Raw genomic sequence first — 22,155 nt, forward strand, 5'->3', positions numbered from 1 at the left:
TAAATTCTTACATCAGATTGCTCTGCACATCTAATTCTACTTATATCACTTCTGTAAATTCTCCACATTTGTTACAATTTTATTCAGAGATTGTCATTAATGTTATAATGGTATACCTTAGAAGGAAAGATGTCTTGGTACTTGGCCTGGAATGCTGCTGTGGCTTGTGCTGGAATCAGAGATTGATGGAGAAATTACAGTATTGTATTACACATCACTGTGGATAAATTTTAACTATTCTTAAATGAATATAAATAAAATAAAATAAAGCAACACTGTCAGGTGGAAATCAACATTTTAGTACTGGACAATGTCAAACACTTTTGATCAGATAACTTGGACATGATCGACAAATTTCAGTCTAAAACTCAGATTCTTTGCTTGATAACACTGGATAATATTGAAATATCGATTATTATACACTTTTGACTTTTTTGAGATCTATGGAGCTGTTTACAGTTCAATTGGTCTGTTAAAAAACTTCTACTACCTGAAGGGAACCAGCCATACTCTTCAAATAACTGCATCACAAGTTGTCTTCTTTGGTCTAAAATTCTCCTCAGGGATGAGAAGGCCCCTGGAGAACTGGGGGTCTTAGGTGTCATGGGGGATGGTAATTCGCCCTCGTTGAACTCTCCACCTATGGAAAATGATAATAAAAATAATAAATGAAAATATCAATAATAATAATGATGAAATACAAGTAAAGATTAAACTAAAGAGACCACATATTTGCTTTTTAGTGCCACTAGCAAGGGCCCCGAAAATTTTTGGTATTTTAGAGGGTGAATGGTACCATTTGATATAGGTAAGAACTATGCTTCAGCTAGTCAAAATTCCAATTTCAAGAGGGGACCAGAAATTGAAGGGGGGGTCAGGCCCCCTTGACCTCCCCCTCCTCTAAATCCACCACTGGAAATAAGGTACCTTAAAACAAACAATTTATTAATCGTGTTCAGATTTAGTGGTGAACTTAGGTACCTTGTCTCTGTGTAAAAGCTGCCTCTGCCAGAGCCTCCAGGTTAAAGTTACTCCCAAAGAACTTGGTGTCCTCAAACCTTCCACTCTTGGGTGTCATTGGCGTGTTGGAGGCAGTGTTGGAGGTGGTGGCAGTGTTTGGTGTGGAGTCTGCATCTGAGCCATCATGGTCAGCTAGAAAATAATCCAGTATGATATCATGCAATATCTAAGTTGAGAAATTATATAAATCTAAATTTTTTTTATCTATATCATCTGAAATAATTTAGGGTGTGCTCTATATCAATCTTATAGTTAGAATATCAGATATGATTTAAAAAAATTCCATGGGAAATCATGATATAACAACAAATTCAATTTAACATCAATCTTGGAAATCAACTCTACCAGACGTCAGTCTTTTGTTTCAAATCACACAAAGCAACATTTTAAAGCTGAACGGTAGTTTTGGACACTGGTCCCAGCCAATCTTAAACAGATTCTACAGTAAGAGACAAAAAAAAAAAAAAAAACAGGAATTCATATTTTGGTAACTGTTGAAAGAAACCACGTGGTCTTTAGTCTTTACAATACCTGTGGAAAAGCTGCGTTTTTTCCTGTATGTGTTGAGAATCACACGGGGACTCTGGGGCAATGGCGTCCCAGTCTCGGAATTGTCAGGAATGAACTGAGGGAGTTGTTCAAATCTGCGCTCAAAGTCTACTTGCTCAAGGACCCTGCAAAACAAATATAGCAATTCATATAATACAAATTAATTGCTCTTTAATGAGTCTGTCATCCAAAAAGGGTATACATTTTTTGCCCAGAATACATGTGACCGTCTCTCTCTCTTTCATTTATAACATTTGAAAATAATTTGGTTAAGCAAAAACAAGATGCAACAAAGACTATAAGCAAGAAATATAATAAACAATTTCCTTTTTAAAAATGTGAAAATATGTGAAATATCCTTTGTTTTTGATCCAGCTCTAACCCTGGATAAGGACAATTCAAGCCAAAGTCAGTAACTGCATTTGGCCACACACACACACACACACACACACACGCACGCATACATGCATACATACACACACACACACAGCACGGCAGTTTCAATACAGACCTATCCATGCCATCATCCACCTCACGCTTAAAGAACCTCCTGCGTGGACTGCTGGTACTACTGGGGGAGGCTACTGCAGAGGACACATGTGGCGGCAGCGGGATGGGAGGAGGGATAGGCTTGTGCTTGGTTTTGTTTTCCAGGGGCTGAAAGTTTAGAAATGTTTCAGTTGTTATAAGTACATCTTTCTGACCCACAGTCATCTTTTAAATTTTTAGAGCAATACTGAGCCTCTCTATGAATAAAGTGAGGGAGGTCGTCTATCTTGTATGATGACTAAAACTGATCAATTTTACAGGCTAATAAGTACCAAGTATAAACACCATGAAAAAAGGAGCAAAGGGGAGGGAGTCCAATCAGATATCCAGTCAGAAGTGGTCTTCAATATCCTTACCTTTTTTTCTTCACCACTAGAGCTATCTTGTCTGGTACCTTCCTCAGTCTCCCCAGAAGTTTGTTCATTGGCTTGTCTTGTACTTCCATCTGTTGCTGTAGTTCCACCTGTAGTCAAAGGAGATTTCTCTTCTTCCCCAGAGCTTCCTGGCTTATAAATCTAGAATCAAAGTTTTTTTTTAAAATAAAATATGTAATTGCAGATCTAGGATAAGTAGAGGCACCAGGAAAACAGCCAGAAAAGTACACCTTGGAAAAAAAACAGTTCTAGACTTTCAATTGAAACTTAAGATGTTTTAAAAAGTAGCAAAAGTTCTAGTGGGAGACTACTAAATGTATATTTTTCAGGGTAAGAGTTTAAATATTTGAGGTAAAATTGAATAATTATATTTATATTCTCTAGAAATCTAATAATGGGATTGGAGTGAGCATATAAAGGATATATCTTGAAATATGATGATGGCCTGAACAAATTAGTTTTAATTGTATCATTGCACTGAAGGTTACTATGAACAAACTTTACAACTCACCTTTCTTTCCTTCTTCAAGGCATTAAGTCCACTTTCTGCCACAATTTCCTTGTACCTCTTTCCCTTACAAGACCTCTGAGGCTTCTCATCTCCATCATCCCTCCTTTCAGCATCCTCACCATGACCTTCATCCTTGACCTCTGACCTTTCAAGGTCTTTGGATCTTTCCTCTCTTGGAGTGGGCTTTTCTTGTTGCTGTATCTTGCAGGTGGAGGCCTCTGCTGGGCTGGATCTGGTGTACTTACAAGTGGCTGTAGTTTGTGTGTCTGTGCAGCTGCCTATAGGGACATTTTAAGTGAAATATATAAATATAAGAGTTGTGATACTGAGATGGGGGCACCCATGATATCTTATCTTGGGCTATAATTTTATAGTATTTATTTGCATAAAAAGATGTTTTTTTAATCTGATTTTTAAGCAGATTTCCTTTAAATGTATTGCATGCAGACCCATCTGATTCATTAAAAATTTGTAGACTACTACATATGTTTTCTGTGTTGTCTTCAAAATATTTTTTGTGTGTTTAAATTTAATATAAAGAACAGCTTTAAACTTTCAAAATAAACTTTTAGATTCAAAATTCTGTTGCTCATGTGGCTGTTGGTCCACTTGCTGCATAACACCACATTCTTACTTTGCACTGTGGTTGCCTTTGTGATCACATCAGTTCCAACAGGAATGGTGGCCACAGACGCCTTGATTCTGGTTGGTTTCTGAGTTGATGTCATACTACTCACATAACCAATGTCTGTTTTCCCCTCAGATGATGCCATGGAAACAACTTTTGGAGACTTGATATTCATCACACCTTGATATTCAAAAGTATTAATTTTATATAGGACTTATTTCAACCCAATTTGAATTCTTTATTTGGAAACAAACTCTGATCCTTTCAAGGTTTCATCCTGTCACAGAAAATAAAAGTATAAACATTAGAGATCTTTTCCTGCTTCTTTCTTTGCCCACCACTTTCTAGTTCACAAATTATTCTGAAAACAACAACAACAACAACAACAACAACAAAAAAGATTTATCTGGCTAGTTTATCATCCATTTGGTGGTAATGTAAGGAATATGGCCTAAACAAGCAAACAAAAGCTAGCATATCCCAAAAATATGCATTTGGAAGCAGGAACTACACAAGGGATATATATATATCAGCACTATTATCAAGTTTGAAAATCTTACCTTGATAAAAAGCTGGACTCTGTGCCCCTTGCCCCTGACTTTTAGGTAGCGGCAACTTGGGAACAAATGCAGCGGTGGCAGCGGCGGGTTGTGAGTTGGCTATTACCATCCCTGGGGACTTAGACTGTTGTGGCTGTAACACCAGCTGTGGCTGACCACTGCTAGCTGTGGCCTGGACTAGTTGCTGACCAGTGTGAACTAGCTGCTGACCACTCTGGACAATTTGATGTCCAGTTTGGCCAGAGTGGAGCACCTGTTGTTGGCCTGGTTGTCCAGTTGTGTGGACTTGATTAAAGAGAGAAAGCAAGATACTTAATGACAGCATATTTTTAAAACAATATCAACATTTATTTTAATTCACATTGCACAAAAAGGTATGAGAATTAGCCAACAGAGATTATATTTTAGATCCAATATTTATTTTAAGCTTAGTCATGGTATCAGCTTCATATAAATATGATTGGTATCATGTTATTGTTGCTAATTCCATTAAAATAATGACACATTTTTTGCATAAATTGTTCAACAACATACATACAATGAAAATATCTAGTAAAATAAGATATCACATACAAAAATAAATAAATAAATAAATAAATAATAATAGTAATAAAATTATAATAAAAACATGCAAACAATAGATATACTACCTGAACAAATGTGAACTTGACAACAAGACATGCATTAAATTCTAAATCCTCTCCTACCTACATCAAGCCTGGCATGGAAGCACATAGAGGTACTGTCTTGAAATACAGCAACATCTGTTGGCAAATCTATAGACATGCAGTTTACAATAAATAATAGTAGGGGAAAACAAGATAAAATTGTATTTTTTTTTTTATACTGAAATTTTTAAATAACTCAAAATTTTGCCATTGCCAACAGGAAAAAATAGAGGGAGGGTACCTTAGCGTGTACACTATGGTGGATTTTAACTGTCACCGTGGCTTTCTTATTATAGAGGGGACTTCATTTAAAGTTGTAGTTCTCTTGACTGAGAGAATTTAATCAAGACAAATTTTATGTGCATCACTAACTGTGAGTGTTTTAGAATACTGTAACATTAGTTATTTGCTGCTGATTTTTACTGTATGTATTTGAAAGGAGTTTTCTCAAAATCAATGTCTTCATCCAAAATCACAACATGCTCAAATTCCTCCATGCACAATTCAGTCAAATAACAAATTAAAAAGTGACTGTCTGTTGGGAAGTCTTTGTAGATATTTGTTTCCTAATTAACTAAATATGAGAGGAGCCACTTGCGATCTAAAAAAATAAAAATTTTTTTCCTTGGGGGACTAGTGGATAACTAATAAGTGCTGGTCATTCAAAATACACAAAATGCACACTAAGGCCTCCACAATTTCAGCAAGCTTTCCATGCACAGGCCTGGAGAACCAAGCTACCTGATGGAGGGAGAGTAAAGTAGGCCTGAAAGAGACCAGGACTCCAACCTGCTTGTTCTGCTGTCTTGGCAACGGGTGTAGTTGCTATGGCTACACTTGGCGACTGGGGCGGCTGGATGTATGTGAATCTGAAAGGAATGAAAAGGATTGGTAAGTTAGACTGCAGCAATAAATAGGATATTCAGAGAGACTGAAATATAATGAGATTTTGATACTCGTGTAAAAATGGTAAAAAAGAAGTATAATTTGAAACTTCCAGTGAAGTAAATGTACACACAATAAATTCATAGATCAAGATTATTTTAAATATTAAACAGATATCAAAAAGAAAAAGTTTGTTGGTGCTTACAAGATTTTATGTAAAATTCATTAGATTTAAGACCATAAATAGTGCACTTACGTCTGTGAGGCAGGCAAGAAGAAATGTGACCCTGCCTGTGACATGGTTGCCATAGCAACTCCAGGAGAGGCCACCTGCATTTGTGGCTTAGGTGTTGCCACGGACACACTAGGCTGGGTGATGGTGACAAGCTGTGACCCAACTATAGGCATGGCCTGTTGTTTCCCCAAATTGCCATTCATTGTTTGGTTGAGAATCTGCAGCGTCTGAGATGCCATCCCAGGAATGGTCTGGACAGCTTGACCTTGACCTTTGGCTGGTGCAGAGGTCACGGCCATTTTGGTTGCTTGCTGTAGTTGCTGCTGGGTGGTGAATGTTCCTTGAAAAGGCAGCACTTGGATGTTACTGGAGGTCCCCGGGAGAGTCATGTGTAACACATTCCCAATCTTATTCCCCTGCGCAGGCTGCAAAGTTACGGAGGGCAAAATATACTGAAGGGTCGCCCCAGCACGTGGTGCCCCCTGCTGGTTCAAATTCAAAGCCTGTGTGACTGTCTGATTTTGCCCCGTTGCCAAAACGCCCTGCTGTGGCCTCAACACAGAATAGGACAACATGGCCGGTGCCTGGTTTTGTGTGTTTGCAGCCTGTGATGGGGCAATATTCCTCAACGTGGCCGTAATGAAACTCGGACTCTGGACATTAGCTGCTGTGCTCTTGGCTGTGGTGGTCACTACAGATGGATTTATAATGGCCATCCCTGGAGCTGGCCCTGGCACCAAAAATGCCCCTAGTTTCTGTGTATTGGGCAGTATAGTCTGACCAGCCAAACTGACTGGGGGCTGCTTGACCACTCCTGGGCTGTTGGGCAGACTGGGTCGAGGGGTCAGTGGTTTTGAGGCTATGGGAATAGGGCCTGATTTCACCGCAGATGGCTGTGGCAATTGTGGAGAGGAGGTGGCTGCCTTGGCTTGGCTCATCTTAGTTGGCTTGGGCGACACCTATAGTTGTGAAGGAATATCATGAATATTAGTCACATAGGCAATAAGTAATAGAGAAATTATAATATTTTGATAATTTCAATAATTGTAAATACAAAGAATATAAGAAGCACCAAAATAGGATGATTTTCTTCTCTTAAAAATTATCCTCACACTTGTATTTTTTCGGACAAGTGAGAAAAAAGGTCAAACAATTGGAATCCATAAACCATATCTTATTGAGTCATAAACATTCCAATAAGTTCTCACTGGGACAAGCAGCTACTAGTAGCATGTCTATATAAGTCACAGCAAGATGCAAGAGGACGGGTTTTCATGAAACTTGACATCCAAATAAAATCAATCTAATAATAATAGATAAAAGTAATAACACAATCCTGTGTTTTTACTGACCTGTGTCATTTTCTGCATAATGGCTCCCTTATCCGCCATGTTGCCTGGTCCCACAGCCTGTACTGTGTTAGACTGCACAATGACATGCTGCTTGTCTTGGGTTGTCATGGTAATATTATGGATAGATTTAACTGGGGTTGTCTTGGGAGTAGAGGGGGCCACTGTAGTCTGTGGGGACAACTGTTGGCCAGCAGATTCAGGTCTCACTTTGGGTGCATGGGCTTTAAAAACGGCTCCCTTCGGCTGGAAAACGCTTCCATTTGAAGAAGGTCTTGGGATATCCTCCATGGAAGGAGAACCCTAAAATGTTTTTGAAATATACAAAATAATGTCTGGCAATGATACCTGTTAAAAACATTTTTTAGCATGATTACATAGATTACTATTTTTTTCAATATAAAACTCTCTGTCAGGTCAGCATTATTGTTGGCAAAACTAAACAAAATAAATAATCTCAGAACCTAATAGATTTTGGCTCCAAATATCACAGACATTAAAACTACTACCAACCTGTGATTTAGGCGAATCTGCCAGCATTTTGATTGGTTTGGGTCTCACAGTTATGTCTGCTGCAGTCACAGACTTCATGACAGGAGAGAAGCGTTGCTGTGGAAATGCTTTATTCTGAAGTCTTGCCTCATCTTCTGATTGGCTGTCAGAGTCGGAATCGGAGACATGTTCTTTGCAGTTCAAGTCTATGCCACTGTTGTCTGCTTTGTCCACCTCTTCACCTTAAGTAAAAAATGTTTGTTAATCTGGATTCAGTCAAGGGTTATACATAAAAACCTAAATTTTAAGTACACTACTTAAACAGATTATAGAGGGAAAATATGGTCTCTCTGGCCATCTGGGTGGGGTTCATAAGATAAGAGCATAAACTTTTCAATTTCTTACACAAATCTCCATGCAATCTGTTACACATAAGCTAACATTGTTTTTTTTTTTTTTTTTTTTGGGGGGGGGGGGGGAAGTGCACTCACAGTGAAACTATCATAGTAGGTTGTTCAAACTAAATCTGCTGGTACCCTCGCTGAATGCAATCAAATTAACAGATTAACACACCTTGTTTCCACAAACTCCTATAATCACTAGCTTCTCTGTATTCTACTCAACTTTTCTTTATGGTACTTACTGACTCCTTCCTCTTCACAAATTATCATCCTCTCATCATCATCGTCATCACTCTCCTCATCATCGCAATTTCTGTTGTCTGTGCTGCCCTCTTGTGATGGTTGTTTCTCTTTTGTCAAGGAAACTGTTCCTGTGGTTGCCGTGGTGGTTGGGATTCCTGCCACAGTTTGGGAAGGTGGATAATGGTTCTGAGTTTCTTCACTTTGTGAACACATCTGGAAATGTTCAATAATTCTAATTGTTCCCAAATTTAGTATGAAGAGATATTTCAAATGTACACACACATTTTTTCTCTATATATTATCACTGATAATATTACTATCACTGTCAGGACCGTGGGATTTGTCTAGGTCTTATAACATTTTAGCCTCACAAGAAAATAAGGACAACTGCAGAAAAGTTTTGAAATAGAAAAAGCAGTTCAGGGTACTTGGATGCTACCAGGGGCCTGGTAGTGTCTGTGTGTGTGTGTGTGTGTTTGTGTGTGTACACGCGTACAGGTACATGCAGGTGTGTATTTTCTTCCTCTTGACCCAATTTTACCATTTTGTACTGGGAAACTAGGAGTGGAGGCAAAACATACACTGGGTTTACCTTTGAAGTCTATTTACTCAACTGTGGTGATCCCGAGACCACGTACTCTCTTTAACAAACTCAGGAGTTCAGCTGAATTCATTGAACAACCACCAAATAACCCTGGATGTGGAACAATTACCTGCTCTAGCTCATTTAGTGGGCGTGGTTGTTCAGGCTGTCCGTCATTGGTGGTTTCCATGGCAGCAACATTGGCAGTCTCCATGGCAGCAGACATGCTTTGTGATCTTTTCTTCTCAAACTCAAACTTGGTGTCAGTGGAGGGTGGCAAAGGGACTGTCTGTGGGGCAGGGTGCAGAGCACTCTGGGGTGGTCCTAGAGAAGAAAAAAATGAATAAAAAATAAAGAAACAGAAAAAATCCTGTGGATTCAGAATAAGCAAAGCTAGTCTTTGTCATCATCTGTTTAGAGAAACTGTTAGCCCAGATACAGATTCAAGATTCATTAAATGAAATAAAATTAAAAAATTCAATGACATAAAGATATAGGTCATTATGATAGTAACCATTTATTAAGAGGAATTTTAGAAAAAAGATACAATGCTTTGCAAAACTTTCATACCCATGAGTTCGTCCCCATCATCCCGTTGTTCCTCTGAGCCACTGCCTTTCCTTCCCAGGGTGCTATTGGACTTCTTTCTGTCTTTACTGCACCACTTCCAGTCTGGGTGTGCCTTGAAGTGAGCCTCCTTTACCTATAAGACAAAAAAGAGAAAATATCTCATACTTTCGATAGCTGACAGTGTGAATGCACTCAGATTAAGGTAAAAAGTCATAATAAATACCATTATGGAGTTTGAATGCAGTTTAATATAATAAATAGAATGACTCCATCATGGTAAATAATGCACAGTGCTAGTAATTCCAGGAAGCAGACAGTTGGAATGTAACTCAGTATCACTCACAGATCCATAATTTTGCTTAGGGGTGGGGGTCACGTGGAGAAAAGTTTAAACCCTAGATAAAGACAGTATAACTGTAAAATGAAAGGCTCACTGATGGAAGTTTTGCTTGGTTTTTGTTTTGTTCTTTATACTGTTTTTTAAGGGATTAGAAGGAAAAGGGTTCATATGAAGTTAAGTGAGGGGCATCTGCATGCCCTGACTTACACCCACCCCCACCCCCACTGAATGTTTAAGTCAGTTTGAGAACCTAATTTTACCTATTCAGGTAAGGACAAAAACGTTCTACTTGATTTAGTTCCTCTTAAGACCGTTCAATGACCCTTGTCCATTTATGGTCTTTGTCAGGAAATCAATATAGCAAGGACTATCTGCGTCATTTGCAAGGCATTTCTATATATTCACCTCATACGTGGGTGTGCGTCTGCGGCTTAAGGCAATATCTAACCATAATACTTGCTTTTTATCAGTTTTCCTACATCATCATTCCCATGAGCCAGTTATGAGTTCTTGCTCACAGGTAGAAAAACAGACTCAGTCTTTTCAGAAACCATTTTCTTTTTTTTTTTTTTTTTTTTTTTTGCATGACACAAGAAATGTGCCTACTTTGCCAAAAAAGAAATATATCACCAAGGTCAACAAAAAAGTTGATAACTCATACGGAAAACAATTTCCATGATACATTCTCTTCAATGTATTTTGTAGAAAAATGCAAGATGTCACCAAGTTTTGTTTCCAGCTACAGACAGAATTCTTACCTGGAAAGCTAAATCATGATATTTTTGCTTCTCTCTCGGACCAAGAGCGTACCACCACTCTCCCAAAATCTTGCTCACTGTGCGATTGTCTTGATTTGGATGTCGCTGATGGACGAGAGCACGATGACGTTTGCTGAAGATCATGAATGCATTCATTGGACGACGAATGTGATCCTTCTCTTTGATCTGTGATGAAAATTAATGAACTTTGGTTTTAAAATATCAAATTCACACATGCAGTTTCTGAAACATTTAATATTAGATGTTAAATTTTTTTTGGATTCACCCAAATCAATATGTGTCTGGCTAATATATATATAATCCCTTTTCTACTTTCTTAGTGCTTTTCGTCAATTTTTTGAGCTATAATTTATAGTGAAAAATTGGTAAGCTGAAATAAAAAGAAGAAAAATGGATGGCACAACCCCTGCTTTGACAGAACCGTCACCTTTTTTTTGGGGGGTCCCTGTGTCCTTTGAAAGCACTAGTTATAAAACTTCTATGATCACTGCAGTCTACAATAATATTAAGAAATGCCAGCATGACTCCAACTTAAAAGAACATGTACCTTTCTTGGACTTTTTGGTTCCCCTTGCTCTTTAAGCGCACTAAGAGATTGTGAGCGCCTTTTTGAAGGGGACAGGGATATGGGCTCGACTGGAGCTGTCACAAACACATCGTCATCCTCCTCCTCTTCTTCCTCTTTTGTAAGTGCTGCAAAATATGAGTCTCTGATTTAACAAATGACTGGAGACCTGGAGTAATTGTGCTACTTGTGGATGCCATTTAGACCTAAACCAGTCCAAATCGATCTTGTCTGACTACATCAATAAGCACAGTGAAACTAAAGCCAATTGCATTCTTACAAGTGGATTTACTGGACATAATATATGATTATCACGGAAAGAACTCCAGCAAAATTGATTTACTTATGTTTCCCAAAACCATATTTTAGCTAAGAATTAAGTAATTTTTCTTCAATCAACAGCTTAATATTAAAATAGTTTACCTTCAATATTTCGATGTCTAACAGAACATCTTCATCAAGAATGAGGCTATCCAAGTGAATATGTAGCCTCATTAAATATATATAATACTGGAGGTAAACTATTTCAATATTAAGCTGCTGATTGAAGAAAAATTGCTTTATTCTAATAACATAACACAGCTGATGAAATTCTTTTCAGACAATATTTTAGATGCACTTGACCTGCCAAATACATCAACAGGTGGCAACCATGTTTAGTGTTCTACGTAATACTGCCACCTACTAAAAGCTCTTGCTATGTTGCCATGGATACTATATATAGAATGTATAGTATACACAGTGACATAAGACCACAAACTTTTTTATGCAGGTATTGTGCATTGATGTTTAATGTACATGAGCTGCATTCCAATGATGGTAAAAAAAAAAAAAATGCTCGTAATAAAAGGGTCTTCTAGTGCATGGGATTTTTGTTGTATTCATTTTTTTTAATTCACCATTTTTTAAATTAAATCTTTTTAAAGATAAACAATGCTTAGAACTTATTCTTACATGTGAATTCCTTTGAAACATTGAAATAAATAACCTTGTTTGAAAATCCCATAATTTTAACAAATGTGGTTTTATTGACATGTCTTCTCAGTAATGGACTCATTAAAAGAAATGAGTGTTAAACAAAATTTCAGGAAAAATAGAAAAAAATATTTTTGTCAAGTTCAAAATCATGTGTTCCAATATTTGAACATGAACTGATGATGCTATTGAAACTAATTTCAGTCAAAAGCTGTGTTTCCAGTGAAGTTGAGGACCAAACTCTGATAGGCTTTTGTTTAGAATCAGTTTAAATTGAAGACAGTAAATAATTATAATTCTTATATCTGTGATTATCCAGATAACTCCCACAGTAATCCTTGAAAGTCATGTGACTTTAAACTGCATTAGTAAGCTAACAGTTATCATGTAGCCTACTAAAACCCCCATTACACTGAACAGTGTCCTTTCTGCATCGTTCAACCATGAAACTGGTATGACTGTGGTTGTAGAGAGGAGACACAAGCATCGCTTTGGCTGCAGAATGAATGCACAAAGATTGACCAGTTGTCAGCACGTAAAGTTTTTTTCTCTCAAACTGGGCCGTACTACGAGACGCAGAAAGGACGCCATCCAGTGTAAAGGGGGCTTGAGATAAAACTTATAAAGAGGGCCAACCCATCTTGCCTGAAAACACGACTCAAGATAGTCCTCATGTGAACACAGCTATATGACAAAGTTCCATGCATTTGCCAAGTATTGAACCAGGAGTGGAGATAAGTGGTCCACTAGATGGCCACTAATTCAATTTACACAGAGACTATCAGTGAACTTTCCTTGAGGTGAACTGGTAATTGAATTCTATATCATACACCACCAACCCTAACTGCATTTAATAAAACATCAGCAATCCATTTCAGGGCCAGATACTCATGAACACCAACTTTAAACAATCAATATAATGTCCACTCTGCTATGCATTAATTAAAGTACCGAGCAATATTAAGGTGTAGTTTTGACGACCCTATTGCAGGCACTTGTCCACTTTCAGCTTGGGATGGAGACTTAAGCTGTTGCTACATTTTATAAAACACTATCTTCTTGTCTCTACTTATGGACTGATCTCAGAGGGGCTTCCTGTAACATGCACGCACACACACACATACATGCATGCATGCAAACAACACCACACCAATTAAATAACAATTTTAAATGGTCCAACACAGGGTGCAGAAACCTCATCTGAGCCAAAATCTTACAAACTAATGCTTCAAATTGCACAGCTCCCCCCCCCTCCCCCAACAAAGCCATAGTCTTGAAGGACCACAGAATACTAAGACAGGGATAGACCTTAACAGAATGCTCTGCAGTCTCATCTAGGGGCCTTCAACTTCAGGGCCCTTGGCCAGATACCATGCATACATAATAAATTGCATTGCACTCACTGGCTTCTTCCCACATAATAGATCCAACAGCTATAGGTATCTGGGGTCCATGTAAGAGGGGTTGATTTGCATTATCACTTTCAAGTTTCACTGAGAGTTTCAACCATTAAAAACACTCCTCCTTAACGCAGTTGCCTTTGCCATAATTATAATCAATGCCAAATTTTTTTCGTACAAATTTTGTCACATTTCATTAAATGATGTATTAAACTTTAAAATGTATGTAGATCATAGATGTAAAATGTTTTTCTTTAATTTCATCAATTTTTCCTGTTATCACCAAAGTTTTCTCTATTTTAAACTATTGAGTAAATCATATCTATACAAATGTTTTCAAGCTCTTCTTATTTCCAACTGACATAATTTAATATACTAGTTTCTATCTCAATTATGACAGTGATTCCAAACTAAGAAACTTAGACCTCAAAAATGGATTTGTAGATCAGGGGCGGACTGAGGCCGTCTTCTGGGTCTTCCAGAAAACATTCAGATTTCCATGTTTACGTTGAAGGGTATCTAGTTTTTTTTTCTGTCAGAAGGCGGTTAAAAATGGAAGATCGATCGACAAAGATAATTTGGAAGACTGTCAGAAAATATCTTTGGCTCCACCCCTGGAGATGGTAATTCTGTCAATATTTTAGGGTATGGTGTACCTTGGTGGTTATGGGAAAAATGGTGAAATTTCCAGGCAGCGCATGCCTTACATCCCTTGGATTGTGCTGTCATAAAAACCTCAAATATTATGTGACAACGGTACAAAACAAAATTGCACTGTTACATGAACAGACAATGCCCCTGGAGCACTAACGATCATTGTATAACAACTGCAGAAATACTGCTTTTGTAACAATGATGATAACAAAATAGTAGTACCAGCAATGCCACCAATGAAGGTTTTACAGATGATGACAATATTACAGTGGCACAAATGATTAAAAGAAAGATAAAAAAGAGATTATAAAGCTTTAAATTATATATAAATGTCACAGCCAAGATTGAAATCCAGGCAGATTTGAAATCTGCCATGCTTGATAAAGCAAGCTGGTTGCAGAATCAAATAATGTAGTTTTCTACATAGGACAATTTTAACCTGCAGCTTAAAGCAATAATAACTCTTCCTTTGAGATTCAAAATTCCGCAAGAAATACATTCTAAACAACACAAGGAAATATATTATATTGCATTTCACCACTAAAACGGCTGTTATTGTAGTAAAACTAAAAACTGTGCTTGTCAATAGGGCTTTCGGTGCCTTTTTTCCCCGGTCATCAAGGCATTCGTTACCAAGGATTTTGGCGCATCACGCGGATTCTCGCGTGCAATCGAGACCAAAATAACACAGGCGCATGACACAATCCTCAGACGTAAGTTGCGAGTTTTTGTACAGTGTGTCGGATAACGAAAAGCCCAGAACTGCACACGTTGTGAATATGAGCAATTAAGACAATTATATCGTATGAATCTTATTTTATTGCAATAAAGTGTTGTTGTTGTCTGCTTTTCCCGCGGTTTTAAGTAGGTCATCAGAAAACCCTGCTCAATATGCTATTTTAGAGAGGGCTCCGTCAGTTAAAATCACTTAAGAGATTTTAACAAAAAACCGTACGTTTAGGAAAAAACCCTGGATTAACTTTGAATGCAGGAATGGGGTCGCTGACCATTGGTGAGTACGGGAAAATTGCCGTTTACTCCAGGAAAATCCAATTTTTGGCCAAAACGAAGAGTTATTATGACTTTAAAGTAAGTGGGATGAAGAAACTGGTGAAAAAAAATTGTAAGTAAAAGAAAACAACTGCAAAAGGCAAGGGGAATGCACTATGATTGAAAAGAAGTACATGTGTATCTTACCTGTTCTTATTCTAAATTCAAAACTATTACTCTTTCAATTAGAAACTGTTTAATTCCGAAAAAAACATTTCTCAAGAACGGTATTTTTTTCCGTTGAAATCTTTTCACAACCAAGCAAAAATTATTAAAAACAAACTTGTCTCATCTTTATCATCTTTTTTTTTTTTTTCATTTATAAAGGCCGAAAGGTAAACTATCTTCATATGTTATGACAAAATATCTGTAAAGAACATTTCTAGGAGAAATGAAATTATTCCATGATACCCTTTTTGTTTTAATATGAACTTTTGCAGCTTGAAACCAACTAGTCATTAAAAGCATACCCCCAAACTAGCAAATTTTAGATTTGAATCATTTATTATAACTAAATATTAATAGTGAAGATCATGTTCACATTCTTTTCCTCAGTTTATCAATTATGATAAATCAATACTTTTCACATAGCATCCATGAGTCACATGGTCAACCTGCTAAAAGTGTATGGCTTAACATTGATAGTAGACAAACGATGATAAAATTCCTGGAAATAATTATGATCTAAAGAGAATGTCATACTTGTGTAAAATGTCAAGCCAACCTCAACAAGCTGACTCAGTTGATTTTTTTTGTAACAATGACAATTCCAAACCAAACACCTACACATGCTGCAGGTAACTGTGGTTGCCAGTAGATCACTTTAAAAAACGGGTTTTTGATTTCCAAGTCTGGATCATAGACTGGGTTTCCATCCCTAGATCGATCTAACACGATCATTCATGTCTGAACAGACCTTCACTCTAAAAGCATATTTACTTAAGACTTTTGATTTGCATGACTGTAGGTGGCTCACTGCTGGGCTGGTGCCTGCGGGCTTTCTCCTCGTTTTCATTTCCCCAATTTTCTGGCACATATGCCTGCAGAGATGTGCCTTATAACATGTATGCCAATAAAACAACTAGGGCAAAAAAAAAGGGAGGGCACCATCATTGGTGGTACCACCCTCATCATCCCAGCATATATCCGTATGCCCTTCCACAAGTCAAGTTTGGATCACTAAATACATTTCAGTATCAATTTACCTTTATTGGAGCTTACACTATAAGAAACAAGGTGAAGAAGAAATAAAGGAGATTAACAGTTCTGTTTGTCTCTTGCCATCATCTTTTCTTTCATAAGAAGGAGATTAGTCATCTAGACTGGGCTTCTTATGAATAGCTGTGTTAGCAGGCACATGACAGCAAGCCTCCACAGTCAAGGCCGAGGTTTACAGACACAGTGTCAGACAAATACTCAGCACTTCGTGACACATACCTATTGAATTGTCAAGCAGTGCAAGTTGAGAAATATGTGAAAAAAAGGCAGAAGAGATTAAAAAATGTGTTTTGATGACATTTTACCTTTTTTACTTCTCTCTTATTATCAATGTACACTTAACATGAAGACGAAATTTGACGGGAAATTCTTGGGGAAAAAAATAATAACAACAGTAGAGTTATAATTAACATATAATTTCCTTTTGTCAATTTTTCACAGCATCTAGGATCCAAGACAGCACTTAATTTTTATAGCTCCTTAAAAATGTGTCAATTTTTGTAAAATCATTAACATTTTTAGTATTTGATAATGTGAGTTATTTATGACATTCACCTCATATAAAAATCAAATTTGCATACAGCAGATATCCAGGAGAACTATAAGCTTCTTAAAAAAAGGCCAAGGCCATCAAAATGAAAATGATTAATACTGAACAAGTGTATACTATTTGTTGAATACAGCTCATATTCATTGGTTTGTATGTCTTTGTTTCTGTTTGAAAGGTAAAAAGACTGCCTGTTTTTTTTTTCTTCAAGTAGTTTTGAGCATCGAGGCATAAGCTCAAAGAGAAATCAGCAGTTATGCTTTGGTTTGAATGAAAATCCCACTAGATCCAGATTATTTTCAAATATTTCTGATCATTCCATGGAATATGCCACTGATTTTACCAAGTGGCGGCTTTTCTGTTACAGTAAAAATATAGAAGAATTAGTTTTTTTTTTCATTCATTCATTACCTTAAAAATTATAAGAGGCTTACACTAACAAATATATTCCCAATTTGTTAGAAATTGATTTGTTTGGTTAAAGAAAATTTTAAATTAGCAATGTTCCTGTAAAAAAATTATTATTGCTTATTTACCAAAAAAATCTATCAAGCATTTTATTTAATCTAATGTGATTTCAGTGAAGTAATAACTTACTGGTTGATTCCTCTGGTTCTTGCTTGTCTTGGGTGGGTGCAGGTAGAGAGGGAGCCTCCTGTTTTGCACTGCCCTCTTGTGGTGCACCTGCATGAGTGAGAAAGGGCACCAAGGAATGCCATGGAAACACTGGAATCTGACCACCTGTTAAACTCCCTGGAATCACTAAAAAGAATAAGAATAAAATTGAAAAATATATCTACAAATTTTACATTTACAAATAAGTTGCATTTTTGATGCAATCAAAATATTTTACACATTTTTTTGCAAGATGCCATGATTTTTTTTTCACAGAATACCATGTTGTTGTTGTCTGGCCCACTCAAATTTATATGTAATCTGGAAAATATAAAGTATATGTGGCAATCCTAAGAGCCCATCTAAACACCATGTAAAACCACACAAGTGAGCCAATTAACAATGCCCTAATTATCACCCTTCTGAGCACCCTCCACCCAAGGGTCCTCCAGGGGCATCAAAATAATCTCTTAATCTGTTAATGCTTGGACACTTCTTGATTGAATATTGGTCCAAATTGCTGTGTCAGACAACCATATTGGTTCAACCAGAGATTTTATAGTTGTGCCATGTTGGATTTTATGGCCCATGAAGTTATTTCAGCTGGTTTCCCACCTAATTTGTTAACCTGAACCAAACTCTAAAACTAAAATATTTATGATATAAGGTTTTTTTTTTACTTTACTAAGCAGAAAAAAGGGAGCTGGCAAATGTGACAATCCAGCATTGATAGCTAAATAACCTGGAATAATAATAATAATAACAACACTGATAATTATTTCATCATTATGAGTTGACTTTTTAGGGGCAGGGGGTGTTTACCACTGGAACAAAATACATGCACAGCAGCAGATGTGAACCATTATGATACAATATGTCTGGTGCTATCTCTACATCACTTGTGAATTACAAAAAGGTTCCAGTCCACCCAAGACTCGTTTTCACAAAACGATCCAAGTAACCCAGGCAACTACTGAAACATATTAGATACACTGTCGGATAAAAAAAAAATACAGAAAGATCGCGTCTGCACATACCCTTACATTAACCTAGTACTGGAGCTGCTTAATGAAGTGTGATATTGGATCAATTTCGACATTATGACATCATCCGCACTTTCCACTTTGATGCACTCCCAAACCAAAGGCCCTAGCCAGCAGTTCAGAAAGGTTAAACTATTTTATTTATTTATTATTTATTGCGGTTCAAGTACATTTTTTACAATGACTATGACCTAACAGTATACATAATATAATCATATAACTAAAATTACAATAGTAAATTACAATATTGTTTATACAATAACTGTGATCAGATTTTACAATTGCAGTATACGCTCGTTACTTTGGTTGACTAGGTGGTGGTTGGTTGAGAATATTTTTTCTTACCTTATTACACATTGTGATATAGTGGGCCACATTCTTTATAACATGTAAATCGTTTGACTGCATTATGCATTTGAACTGACCCTCTGGGGTTTGTGTAGGATCTGGTTTTAGGATCTCCCTGTGTTTGGTGAGTAAGGGGCATTTTAAAAGAAAGTGTATTTCGTTTTCCACTTCATCTGAGCATAACTTGCAGATCCTTTCTTCAGGGGGTATTGATTTTGGTTTTCGGTATCTGCCTCTTTGGATTTCTAAGTCATGTGCCCCTGTTCTAAATTTTGCCAAATTTTGCATTTCATGTTTTGGTATAGGTGCTGTTGTGTACGCTTCCCTTTCATAATTTGTTTTAAATAATCGATATGTACGTAGTATGCTGTTTTCTCGCTCTATTTCTTTGAGAAACAAAAGGGTATAATGACTTTCCAGTGCTTTTTTTACTTCTGCTTTCGAGGGGGTATTAGTCTGTGTTTTCATTAGATTTTGAGTAATGTATTTGATTTCGCTTGACCAATTTTTTACCTGTGTATCCTGTTTTGTTTCATATTCATACATTGTTTTTGCCAAGTGCTGCTTTGGCATTTCAGAAAATCTTTGCCAGTAGGATGTAGCATGACCCATTATGTCATGTGTAATTGGGAATCTACCTAGTTCTGCTTTAGCTGCTATATTACTGGCATTGCGCCTCACACCTAAAATGTATTTGCAATAGTTATTTTGTACTACTTCGAATGGCAAAGTATTCATGTATTTAAGAGATTTTATGCTTTTAGATGCGATTGATGGTCCCCAGATTTCGCATCCGTACATCAGTATGGGTTTTATAAGGATATCGAAGAGTTTTAAATATGTCTGGGTCATATTGTGGGTGGTGGACTGTAAAGCCTGCTTAACTGCAAAAACCGCCTTCATGGCTTTACCTTTCAGATCATCAAGTGCGCTTTTGAATGATCCATTCGATTTGAATTTTATCCCTAAATAATTATATTCATGTGTTATTTCTATTGTTTGATGGTCTATTGTGAAATTCATGTTTGGTTTTTTGCCTGACTTACTAAATATCATTACTTTCATTTTGTTGGTATTGACTGTGAGCTTCCATTTTTTGCAGTAGTCTCCCAGATTGTCAAGACTTTTTTGTAGGCCCTTTGCAGATTTAGATAGAATAACGAGGTCATCAGCATATAAAAGGTGACTGATTGTAGTGTTGGCATTAATTTTTACGGGATCACATGTGCTATTGAATACATTTTTCATATCATCTATGTAAATATTAAAAAGCATTGGACTCAAGCTGTCACCTTGCCTTATTCCTATATCTGTCTTAAAGTAGTTTGTGCGTCTTTGGCCAATTTTGACACACAGCTCTGTAGTTTGATACATGTGTTTTATTGTTCTATAAAAGTTTCCTCCTATTTTTTGTTTTAATACTTTGAGGAATAGACCTTCAATCCACACGCTATCAAAAGCTTTTTTAAGATCTATAAAACATGCGTATAACTTATTATTCTTATTGATGAATTGGTTAATAAGGCTGTTTAGAATGAACATATTGTCTGAGGTTCTATATGTAGGGCGGAACCCTGCTTGTTGTTTAGAAAGAGATTCACATTCTTCGATGTAGGAGAGAAGCCTGGTATTTAGAATTGAAGTGAAAAGTTTTCCTAAACAGCTGTTTATACAAATTCCTCGGTAGTTTTGTGGGTTCGAGGGATCTCCAGACTTCAGCAGTGGCTTTATCATACCTTTATTCCAAAGAGAGGGGAATTTACCACTACCTAGGATTAGATTGAATAGTTTAGCCAGTGATTTAGCTATGAATGCGGCAGACGTTTTTAGCATTTCATTAGAGATTGTATCTTCTCCGCATGATTTTCTGATTTTCAGAGCTCTGATAGCGGATTTAATTTCCTTGATGGTAATGGGGTAGTCCAACTTTTTGAATTGTTCTTGGTCTAAGTGTTTTTCTAGGTTGGCTAGACTTTCGTGTAAGTTCTGATCATTTGGAGAGTTCTGACTCTCACCTAATTTTTTAAAGTAGTTGTACCAAGTATTGGACTCAATGTATTCCGATGAGTCACTTTTCATTTGCCCCTTCAGTTGCCCTATGATTTCCCAAAATTCTTTAGGGTTTTTATTTTCCATGTGTAATAGGTTGTTCAAAATATTGTTTTTCATTTGCTTCTTTTTATATTTTACTAGTTTTTTGTATTCTTTTGTTGCTCGACGATAACTAGTTTTCAGTGCCATATTAAATGGGTCTCTTCTCAGCTTTTTTCCTAGTCCTATACTTTCTTTTCTTAGTATGTTAGCAATCTGGATGCCACTGAGTACATTTATCATTGTGACTGGGTCGTGCATTAATATGAACACCTTTCCATAACCATAACTAATTCCTCTGTTATTTCAAGATATCTTATCTATACGTTTTGCTAACATGTTTGGTTTCAGATTTTCCTCCAAATTAATATCAAAGAATATTCAATATAATATAGAAAGGTAGGAATAGGATGGACTGCATTGTAAAATATCTCTGCAATTTAATTCAGTCATAGGTAAATTTGTTTTAAAATGAATTATAAAAAATTTAACAGAAGGTTATTATATTCAGCTGGTAACAAAACGCTATACTCAGTTGCATCAAATGACTAGACTTAGTTTCAATCTAAGTCAAGTGTAAATGCACCCAATAAAGAGAAACCCCTGGGACCTCACCATTGCTTTTTCTTAATTCAACAAAAAAATCTTTAGCACAGCCCTTTATCTAACATAAATGCATCTTAATCAGCAAAATGTGAAAGGGCATATTGTAAATGACATAGATAAAGATAAAAACTACAGTGAACTTCATGAAAGCAATCCTCGAGAATATCATTTATGCCATGAACAGTCCCTACATTCCTTAATTGTTTAAATTCATCTGTTTGGATAAAGAAAATGTACAATAAATTTTAGGGGTATTCCTTTTCATTTTAAAACACTGAACATTTTAATAACATTTCTTATTTGGTTA

The 22,155-nt window shown here is 36.6% G+C and overlaps 1 protein-coding gene across 1 annotated transcript in view; it reads right to left on the bottom strand.

Moving 5' to 3' along the window:
* LOC106175029 (protein capicua homolog) overlaps nucleotides 1–22,155 on the bottom strand; it is a 34,000-nt gene that overhangs the window by 3,774 nt on the left and 8,071 nt on the right. The window contains exons 3-22 of the mRNA XM_087016963.1: nucleotides 17,743–17,907; nucleotides 11,284–11,429; nucleotides 10,716–10,901; nucleotides 9,618–9,750; nucleotides 9,178–9,371; nucleotides 8,464–8,677; nucleotides 7,842–8,062; nucleotides 7,332–7,631; nucleotides 6,001–6,938; nucleotides 5,601–5,728; nucleotides 4,899–4,967; nucleotides 4,192–4,476; nucleotides 3,638–3,811; nucleotides 3,004–3,281; nucleotides 2,475–2,633; nucleotides 2,081–2,226; nucleotides 1,552–1,694; nucleotides 982–1,152; nucleotides 491–640; nucleotides 117–169 (exon numbers count right to left, since the gene is read on the bottom strand). Coding sequence (XP_086873089.1) covers nucleotides 117–169; nucleotides 491–640; nucleotides 982–1,152; nucleotides 1,552–1,694; nucleotides 2,081–2,226; nucleotides 2,475–2,633; nucleotides 3,004–3,281; nucleotides 3,638–3,811; nucleotides 4,192–4,476; nucleotides 4,899–4,967; nucleotides 5,601–5,728; nucleotides 6,001–6,938; nucleotides 7,332–7,631; nucleotides 7,842–8,062; nucleotides 8,464–8,677; nucleotides 9,178–9,371; nucleotides 9,618–9,750; nucleotides 10,716–10,901; nucleotides 11,284–11,429; nucleotides 17,743–17,907 — 4,253 coding nt within the window. The remainder of the gene's footprint in view (nucleotides 1–116; nucleotides 170–490; nucleotides 641–981; nucleotides 1,153–1,551; nucleotides 1,695–2,080; nucleotides 2,227–2,474; nucleotides 2,634–3,003; nucleotides 3,282–3,637; nucleotides 3,812–4,191; nucleotides 4,477–4,898; nucleotides 4,968–5,600; nucleotides 5,729–6,000; nucleotides 6,939–7,331; nucleotides 7,632–7,841; nucleotides 8,063–8,463; nucleotides 8,678–9,177; nucleotides 9,372–9,617; nucleotides 9,751–10,715; nucleotides 10,902–11,283; nucleotides 11,430–17,742; nucleotides 17,908–22,155) is intronic.

The sequence above is a fragment of the Lingula anatina genome, chromosome 7 (genome assembly GCF_051362555.1).
Source record: "Lingula anatina isolate TDL-2025a chromosome 7, LinAna3.0, whole genome shotgun sequence".
Taxonomy (NCBI): Eukaryota; Metazoa; Brachiopoda; class Lingulata; order Lingulida; family Lingulidae; genus Lingula; species Lingula anatina.